At 30.6% G+C, this 10,300-nt stretch overlaps 2 protein-coding genes across 2 annotated transcripts in view; one reads left to right on the top strand and one right to left on the bottom strand.

Moving 5' to 3' along the window:
- The window catches only part of MKS88_001681 (uncharacterized protein), a gene marked incomplete at both ends in the record, with an annotated part of 2,064 nt that extends 1,537 nt beyond the window's left edge, over nucleotides 1–527 (bottom strand). The window contains 2 exons of the mRNA XM_067214630.1: nucleotides 1–109; nucleotides 443–527. The exon at nucleotides 1–109 is cut by the window's left edge and continues 1,537 nt beyond it. Of these exons, the coding sequence (XP_067074568.1) occupies nucleotides 1–109; nucleotides 443–527 (194 nt within the window). The remainder of the gene's footprint in view (nucleotides 110–442) is intronic.
- A 2,407-nt stretch (nucleotides 528–2,934) lies between these two features.
- Nucleotides 2,935–9,484, top strand: MKS88_001680 (cation transporting P-ATPase; the record flags this gene model as incomplete). The annotated part of the gene is made up of 2 exons (XM_067214629.1): nucleotides 2,935–8,903; nucleotides 9,151–9,484. The coding sequence occupies 2 exons, from the start codon at nucleotides 2,935–2,937 to the stop codon at nucleotides 9,482–9,484; spliced, it is 6,303 nt and encodes a 2,100-aa protein (XP_067074567.1).
- Nucleotides 9,485–10,300: the final 816 nt, after the last annotated feature.

Raw genomic sequence — 10,300 nt, 5'->3', positions numbered from 1 at the left:
TTTTTCCTATCTATTATCTCCAAGTTTTTTTCTGTCAAGTCAAAATATATCTTCACCTTTTCGTCTTTATGTTCAATCCTTTTCCTCTTAATATATTCATTGCAAATTCCTAAGAAAAAAGAGCCAAAAAAAAAAAAAAAAAAAAAAAAAAAATAGAGCACGTGCATGGATGTATCTGCATTCACTCTGACAGATACCCTCACATGTGTGTACTTGCACACATACAAGCGGGAACGAATGCCCTTGCATATACACACACATTATACACACACATATTATACAAACACACATTATACACACACATATTATACAAACACACATATTATACAAACACACATTATACACACACACTTACACACATAAACTTATACATGTGTGCCCATATCTTCATCCTGCACACGGTCAGAACAAAATCTCTTGTTCGTATTTCTTACTACTTAACCTAAATTTAAGGATAAAAAGGACAAGGTGTAAAATAAATACTTGTACTCAAACTTCGTTCTTAAGGAGTCTTTACATTTATTCATTTTACGTAAGCACTGGCTGATTTATTTCCAAAGTATTAGGCACTTCTCCGTTGCTCTATCGTTCCTTTTTTCTTTTTTTTTTTTTTCTTTTTTTTTTTTTGTTCTTCCGTTTAGGGTGTACTACTAAAAGATCGTTATACTCACTTGCCCCTTGCCCAGTTGTATCTATACTCAACCTTTAACTTTTAACTTTTACCTTTCAGCTTTAACTTTTAACTTTTACCTTTCAGCTTTAACTTTTAACTTTTTTTTCTCCTTCTCCTTCTTCTTCTTCTTCTTTACTATATTATACACATACTTTTCATCTATTCAGTATGCCTATCATAGTAAGTGATTTCCAAAAAATATTATGAACAAGTCATAATTTTTCTCATATATATTCTTTTTAATATACATTTTAATTTTTTTTTTACCTCTCCCCCCCTATTGTTAATGAACCATTTGTTTTTGTGCTTCTTTTTAAAGCAATTATGGTAAATGGGGAGAGGGAAAAAAAAAAAAAATATGCTAAACTATTTTATTACTGCCTACAATTCGATGAGTGAAAAAAATAAACAAAAAAAAAGAAAAAAAAAAAAAAGAAAAAGAAAAAGAAAAAGAAAAAAATAGAAGTAAATAATCCTTTTGGCTAAATGTATCAACTCCTTTTTAATGGAGATATTTATATACGATATATAAATGAATACATGTACAATAATATTGACAGGTGTTTTATTTATTTTTTTTTTTTTTTTTTTTATTTTTTAAACATTCCATCTGCCAGAATTTATTATTTGTATTCATGTAGAATAACTCGAGCTGCTTACTTTTTTAAAGTTACTTGTGGTAGTGACAAATCATGTTAGCTACAAGTCGTGGTAGCTACAAACAGCATTTGCTTCTTACCATTCTTTGGGACAATCCGAATAATCTCCTTTGTTAACCGAAGCATCGATAATTTATCTGTACGTGTATCTGTACTCGCACGTGCATACGCACATGGGTATGTGTTATATGTCCATGTAGGACGAGAAGATGTATGTGCATTTTATCAGTAGAGCGTTTTCCTATATGTCGAATTACCTAAAACTGCTTTTTGTTTTTTTAAAGTGAACAAAAATACATCCTTATTTTACGGCTATCATTTTTTTTTTTTTTATCTTACGCCATAGTGTTCTTCCAACAAATTACCGTGGGAAAATCTAAGCAAAAAAAAAAAAAAAATAAAAAAAATAAAAAATAAAACACAAGCAAATAAACGACGAACGGACGAACTAACAGTTCATTCTAATTGCATCTCCCTTTTTACTCACTTGGATGCCCACAATTTTTCAGTGTTTACTACATCAGTACAAGATATAAAGCGTTGTTCACTTTTTTGTTTTTCATTTAGCTATTTTTTTTTTTTTTTTTAAATTTGCTCTATATTTTATTTATTATATATATTACATACTACATATATAGTTCATACTACATATATATTTCATAATGCATATATAGTTCATACTACATATATAGTTCATAATGCATATATAGTTCATACTACATATATAGTTCATAATATATATATAGTTCATACTACATATATAGTTCATAATATATATATAGTTCATAATATATATATAGTTCATAGTACATATATAGTTCATAATACATATATAGTTCATACTACATATTATATGTAGGATAAGAGAACATCTTTGTTTTTTTGCCCTTTTTTGGAGTGATGACAGTATATTTTTTTTTTTTTTTCGTTATATTCTGTGTTTTGATTTTTAAAATATTACTCATAAATTATTTTCATAAAGTTGTACACGGGTAGACTAACCCGTCGTCTCGTGTTACTCTCAAATGTACGCTCTTTTGTTATGTTTGGAGGGGAAAAAAACTGAGGATTATAAAAGCACAAAACAAAGAAGCACAAAAGCATAAAAGCATAATAGCATAATAGCATAATAACATAATAACATAATAGCATAAAAGCATAATAGCATAATAGCATAATAGCAAAAAAAGGAGAGTAACAATTGTGCGAAGAGCAGGGTATAAATATAAAGAAACCAATAGCGGTTGCACATAAAAGTCGTTCATGCATATAATAATACAAGTACATACAATAAAAGAGGATTACATAAGAGAAATAAAACTAACAACACGTATATGAGCAATCAGATTGAGTAGGCACTTCCAAAATAGTATTCACTTCCAAAATAGTATTCACTTCCAAAATAGTATTCACTCCCAAAATAGTATTCACTCCCAAAATAGTATTCACTCCCAAAATAGTATTCACTCCCAAGTGTGCATATGCAAAAAGAAGGACAAACTCGATAGGCAAAAGCAAATCTAGTTTTATGATCCCTCCTGCCCCCCTCTCCTACAAAAAAAAAAGGATTACCAACCCATTCACATACAAGTATTGAATAAAATGATAAAATTTTGCAAGTCTGATAGTCTATTAATTGACTACAATGAGCTAAAGTATATATGCTTTTTTTACACATTTTTGTTGATATATTTTTTGGTTTGGTATATTTGGAAGAAACATTATCAACAGGAAATAAATAAAAAACATCGATGGAAATATAATGAAGGAATATGCAAAAATGAAAACACAGAATTTTTTAATTTTATATATGAATCTGAATCATGTGATGAAGTTATAGTAAGACAAGAAGGATATAAAAATAGTGTCATTGGTTTTTTGCTAAAAAATATTTCTATCTTTTTGTATGTTTTAACACATATAATTATTATAATATTAATAGGTAATGAATATTGTATATATGAAAATCATGAAATATTATGGAATGATAGAGCCTTAATTTTTTTTATTTTTTTCCTGCTAAGTTTTATAATTACATATAGTATACTAATAGTCAGAAGACACATGCACAGTTTCTTTTTGAAACCAGCTCTTCTTAAAGACAGTGATTACGTATTAGTCTATACAAAAAATGAAGAATATATAAATGTATATAGAGATATATATAAACAATTTTTTAATTTAGCTAATTTGTTTTTTAAAAATTGCATTACAGTATTGAGTAAGCACTTTTACGTATTCTTAAACGTATACCATTCATATTTAAATATGATCAAAAATTTTATTAACTCAAAAGATAACACAGATATGAATCATTTGAGGAACAAAAAGTATGATAACAATATGAGTGCAGAAGATACCACAGTCAAAAAGCACATGAAAACAAAAAAAATAAAAAAAAAAATAGAAAGGGGGGATAACAACGATAATAATCACTATCAACCACAACATCGATATGTAAAACGACAACAACATAGTACTGAAGTGAGAAGAATACCTAAGGAAAAAATGCTAAAAGTGTACAAAATACGAGTTCGAACAAATGAAGAGAATATAAGGTACTTCTTCTTTAGAAGCATGAAATATGTATACAATGAAGAGAAGGACGCCTTTTACAATATATCCTGTAGAATAAAGGAAAAAGTGAATAGTTTAGATTTTAATTATATATTAAAAAAAGGTGGACTAAACAATAATGAAATTATTAACAACATAAACGAATATGGGTATAACAACATCCACCTAGAAATTTTCTCTTTTTTTACAAACATGAGAAGAGAATTGTTAGATGGTATATACATGTTTCAGTTATATATAACATATAAAAATTTTTTTTGGAAAGAAATAATTACTTCCATTATATGGATAGTCATATCTCTGCTAACCGTTGTAAGAAAAATTTTAAAAAATCAGAAAAATAAAAAAGAAATTTTTGATAATATTCAAGCTAACAATAATACTGTAGTGACTGTGTATAGAAATTCAGTAGTACAACAAATTCCATCGAACAATTTAACTATTGGGGATATAATTATTATTACCCCCAAGATGACCATTCCATGTGACTGCATATTATTAACTGGCCATGTCCTAGTGGACGAAAGTTTGTTAACAGGGGAATCGAGGCCAATGAAGAAAGCGTGCGTACCGAGTGGGGATAGCGGTATGAACTGGAAAAGAGGTATGAATGGGCCTAACTCGTTTGATATGAGTTATGCGGATCAGTCCGGTGCTTCTCACATGTTGGGAGCCCCCCATAAATCCTCCTCTTTAGAGAATAATCACAACAAGTACGCCAAAAGAGTAAAAAGGAGTTTCGAAGCAAGCCCAAGGAGTAACAAAATGGGAGTCAAGAATGATATTAGCAGAATGGGAAGTAGCAGCAGCGGAAGCAGAAGAAGGAGAAGAAGTGGAAGTTGCAGTAATGGTAGTTGCAGCGGAAATTCTCGGGGTCTCCATAAACCAAGTGGGCATCGATATAGAGCAAATAACCTTCTGTACGCTGGGACTGAAGTCATATCAACTTTAAATTTTTCAGATAATATATACGCAATAGTAATTAATGTGAGTATATACACATATAAAGGGAAGTACATGCAGAATGTATTATTTCCTAACCCATTACTGTTCAAATACGATTCTCAGCTTCCAATAGTTTTTGTCTTTACTATATTATTTAGTTTGATATGTCTATATTTTCAAATACGTTATTTAGGCCTTAACATGACATCCATATTCTATACACTAGGAACGTTATCACAAATTTTACCTGTTTGGACACCAGTAGTTTTAAATATAGGATTAAATATATCTACTAATAGATTAAAAAAAGAAAAAAACATTTGTTGTATAGCTCCATCTAGAATACCTATATGCGGTAAAATTCGAATTTTTTTTTTTGATAAGACTGGAACATTAACAGATCATAACATAGAATTCTCAGGTGTGCACTTTTGTAATAATATTTTGACTGAAAAGAAAATAAACTTAACAGAAAAAGGTCCTTTCAACAGGGGCATGATTGATGATGTGTATGATATGAAATGTGAAAGACCCTCTTCTTTCATCGCTCCTAGTTCTAAATCTGTTACTCAGGGTTACCAGAGAACTGGGTTCGCAAAAATCGGGGGCTGCAAAAAAAGAGAAGCATACAAGAGCGAAGTAGACGAGATAGAAGTAGACGAGATAGAAGTAGACAAGAGCGAAGTAGACAAGAGAGAAGTCTACAACAAAAGCGAAGTAGACGAGATAGAAGTAGACAAGAGCGAACCTAACAACGACAACAGCGGAAGTAACCACATCATCGACCCCTATCCAGACCGCTCCCACAATCGAAGCCACAGTCGCAGCAACTCAAGGCGCTCCTTCTACTCTAGTAATGACAACGCAAGGGGTGCAGAAAACGTGGATGGGGAAAAAACTGAACAAGTCAGAATTTCGTACAAAGAGAAACATATGACACATATGGTTAATGGGGATAAAACGAAGGGGAAAGATGAGAAACTTGCCCCGAATGATGTTCTGCATAACGAAAAAAAGGAAACGAATGAGGATGAGGAGGAGGAGAAGGAGAAGGAGGAGGAGGAGAAGGAGAAGGAGGAGAAGGAGAAGGAGGAGAAGGAGAAGGAGGAGGAGGAGAAGGAGAAGGAGGAGAAGGAGGAGAAGAGGGATAAATCTCCCAGTTTTAATATGCGCGAGAAAAATAGCCGAACATCCAGTGAAGACATATTTCAGAGTTATGATGAAATGGAAGAGCAGAAACCTTACGAGGGAAAGACATACCAATATACATTACAGGATAAAAAAAATAATGTAAATAGTGAAGAGCTCAAAAAAAGAATAGAACAGAATAATCTAATAGATGATATAGCACATGTTAGAAATGTAAATATGGATGGAAGGCTATATGGAGGGGAACACGACAAGTCAAGTACTGATAACACATGCTTAGACCACAAAAAGGATATAAAGGACGAACAAGACGTTTTAATTAATATTGTCCCGGATCTTATCGACGGGGTGCATTGCGCAAAAAAAAAAAAAAAACAAAGGAAAGAGAAGAAGTTGAACAGTGAGAAAAGTTGTAATGAAAAAGGGGAAGATGCCAAGCAGAGTAGCATGGACAAAAGCGTAGATAAGAAGCGGAGTAGCAAGGACGAACGCGAATATAACGAATATGCCCCCATAAGAAGTAGCCTCTTTAACAATTCGAATTCGTCGATGAACTCAGTAACGTCTCTTCTGTATAATAGTAAGTTGATGTGGACAAACAAGGTTACTCTTAAAAATACTCCCTCAAATTATCATCTACTAATTTATGCACTAGCTGGCAGTTCGTGTGTATACTATGACAATAACAATATTTATGGAAACGAAATTGACAAGAAGTTGTTTGAAGCAACAGAGATGATGATTACGAATTACACAAATAAACATAATATGGATATAAAAAGAGTGTCATTAAGGATAAATAACACATACAAATATTTCGATATTTTAAAAATGTTTGAGTTCGATTATTATACAAAAACTTCTACAACATTAGCTTATGGTAATTTTGATTTTAAGGAAAAATTTTTTACTGTTTTTTCAAAAGGTTCATTTGATAAAATTTATCAGAAATGTGTTAAAAATGAGGAATTATACTTTTTCAAAAAAAAAGAACAAGAATATAGTAAAAATGGTTTTTATGTTATTGCTTTAGCTTTTAAAATTATTTATAATCCATCCTATGAACAAGTTTTACTTCTCTCTAGAGAAGAATTAGAAAAGAATATGAATTTCTTGTCATTAATTATGTTCAGTAATCATATAAAGAAAGATGCAGAGAGTGTAATTCAGACTTTAAAGAGTTCTTCCATTAGACCGGTTATCTTAACTGGAGATAACGCATATAACTGTTTATACGTTGGTAATAGAATAGGCTTATTTAATAATATAAATTTTTATGAATCCTTTTTTACGTTAAGTATTGATTCGAGTACAGCATCGGATTTTGCAAAAAATATAGGGGAAAAAGAAATTGATAATGAAAAGGAACATCTATACCTCCCAAGTGAAAATGCATACCGTTCAAATGAAACCAAATTTTTGTCGTTTGAAAATTTCCTCAAATCAAACAAGGGAAAGGAAGGAAGTCATCACTACTCATCTAACTTTATGCATAACCAGAATGAACAAAAAAGTCAAAAAAAAAATGAGAAAAAAAAAAAAATTGAAAAAGAAGAGGATCCTAATAAAAACAATGCTCATAAGTACTCTGCATTGAACAAGAAATATGAAGGCAACAAGGATCAAGAGAGTGACGATGAAAATATGATGTTACTGTCCCGTTCCCCGAACGAGGGGGAAAGAAGCAATGCGAATGCAGGAGAACGTGGTAGGGAGAGTTGTCCATATGGTAACACCTCCAACAACAGGAATCATAACACATATGTGAACAACAAAAAGGGGAGGGGGAATAATGAATATTCATATATGAATCCCGTAGATCAAAAACATTTGGAGGAAAATAATATATTATCTACTCAAGGGAGTGAAGAGGATCGAGTAGAAGAAAATATAATAGTTTATGGATATGTGTTAAACAACGAGTTAAGATTTGTAAATATCCAAAATGATAATAAAATTGATACGAATCTTGTACTGTATAAAGATATATATAAGGAAATAATACTAACCGGTGAAGCGTACAAACATGTAAGATCTCATATATTTCATATAAGAAGTTTAGAAGAGGAGGAAGAAGAGGAACAACAGCACAAACAGAAGCAGCAGCCGCAGTCACAGCACCAATTTTGCGTTAGCAAAAATCCAGAAGGATACAAAAATTTTTTGTTAAGAATTCGCATATTTTCAAGACTAACCCCGAATAATAAGATGGAAATTATTAGAGACTTCATAAAATTTGATTACATATGTGGTATGTGCGGAGATGGAAGTAATGATTGTGGTGCTTTAAAAATTTCTCATGCAGGTTTAGCTTTATCAAATTCCGATTCATCTATTGTTTCACCTTTTAGTAGTAAAAATGAAAATTTAAAAAGTGTTATTGATATATTAAGAGAAGGAAGAGCTTGTTTAGTTACCTCTATAAATTGCTATAAATATATGCTTCTCTACGGTTTTATGATTTCAATAATAAAAATTGTTTTATTTATGAATGCTCATGCTGTCATGTCAGAATATGGGTATTTATTTTTTGATAATATAATTTTATTATTACTAGCCAAATCAATGACATTATCAAAACCAGCTTGTAAATTAAAAACACAAACACCAACATCCAGTATTGTTGGTGCACAGACTATTCTTTCTTTATTATGCACACTTATTGTCAATTTTTTTTTCTTTTATTTAATAATTTTTCAATTTTTTTATATATATGATTTACCATCTTCATATGACATGAACACGTCAGCACCAAAATCGTCATGGTGGCTTATGAGTGATAATTATGAGAGTTTTCTCTCATGTATTTGGTTTTGTTTTCAAATTGTAAATAGTGCCCTTATACTCACATTTGGAGGAAAATACAGGAAGCACATTTTTACCAATTATACCTTTATGACGTAAGTACATGAACATCTAACTGCCATTCGCTGCAGCAATCCGCCACAACACGTCTTCCGCCTTACCTTTGCATGCACCCACGTTTTTACATATTTCCTTAAGTTTTCATTGTTATGTTTGCTACCCATTCTGGTATTATATGCCGTCCGCCCATCTCTTTATTCATCATACTTCCACGCATCTTATCCTATTTCCACGATACTACATCTTTTATTACCTTTTATTCCCTCCTCCCCCCTTTTGCAGGTATTATTGCCTAATAAACGTCTTTTTACTATACTTGACAGTCGGAGGACCCAACAAGCTAACTTGTCTGTTTCGCATGAATTGCAATGACGAAGTTTCAAAAAGAACAAAAATCAAAATTTTGGATGCAATTTCCTATTCAGCAAGTGGCTTAAGTTTTTATGGACCAAATGGAAATAATATACTCAGCACTGGGCATAAAATAAAATTTATTTTTTTGAACATTTTAAATATTGCTATTAACATTTTAATATCAAAATATGTTTTATGTGAACGACTTTATAACAGGGTCAGAAAGTTTTTTAACTTTCAAAATAGGAAGGTTCCTACTTAGATGTTTCCCTCCACCCCCATTTTCACTTTAAAAAAAAAAAAAAAAAAATACACACATACATGTACATGTGTATATACATATACGTGTACATATACCTACACATATACATATGTGTGCATGTACATTTCTGCTTACACGTGAACAGTGGTAAATGAGTTTATATAAATTTTGCTGTTAAAACTTCGAAGCTACTGTCCTAGTGGCCCCTTTTTGCATTTTCATTGAAGTTAAAAACAAGTTTCTTCCTTCATTATTTTTATTTTTTTTAGCATTTTATAATTTCTTATCGTTTTAATTTTTCTTATCGTTTTAATTTTTCTTATCGTTTTAATTTTTCTTATCGTTTTAATTTTTCTTATCGTTTTAATTTTTCTTATCGTTTTAATTTTTCTTATCGTTTTAATCTTTCTTATCGTTTTAATCTTTCTTCACGTTTTAATCTTTCTTCACGTTTTAATCTTTCTTCACGTTTTAATCTTTCTTCACGTTTTAATCTTTCTTATCATTTTAATTTATCATCTCATTTTAAATTATCTTATCATTTGAATTCTTCTTATCTTACTTAATGTTTTAAAAACGATATAAAATTTGATTTCTACAATCCATTCGAAAAACTTATGTTACATTCTTTCCTTTTTATTTATTAATTTTATTATTGCCATTATTATTATGATTACCACTATTGATACTAATATTATTATTTTATTACTAATGATTAGTTAAAAATTGGCTAAAACTGGCTAAAATTGACCAAAATTGTACCAAATAGGGCCCATTTAGATAAAAATGAGAATTCGATATTTCTGACCAGGTCAG

This window comes from Plasmodium brasilianum, chromosome 6 (assembly GCF_023973825.1).
Source record: "Plasmodium brasilianum strain Bolivian I chromosome 6, whole genome shotgun sequence".
Taxonomy (NCBI): domain Eukaryota; phylum Apicomplexa; class Aconoidasida; order Haemosporida; family Plasmodiidae; genus Plasmodium; species Plasmodium brasilianum.
The sequence above is the reverse complement of the archived record's forward strand: the minus strand, read 5'-3'. Positions and strand labels throughout refer to the sequence as shown.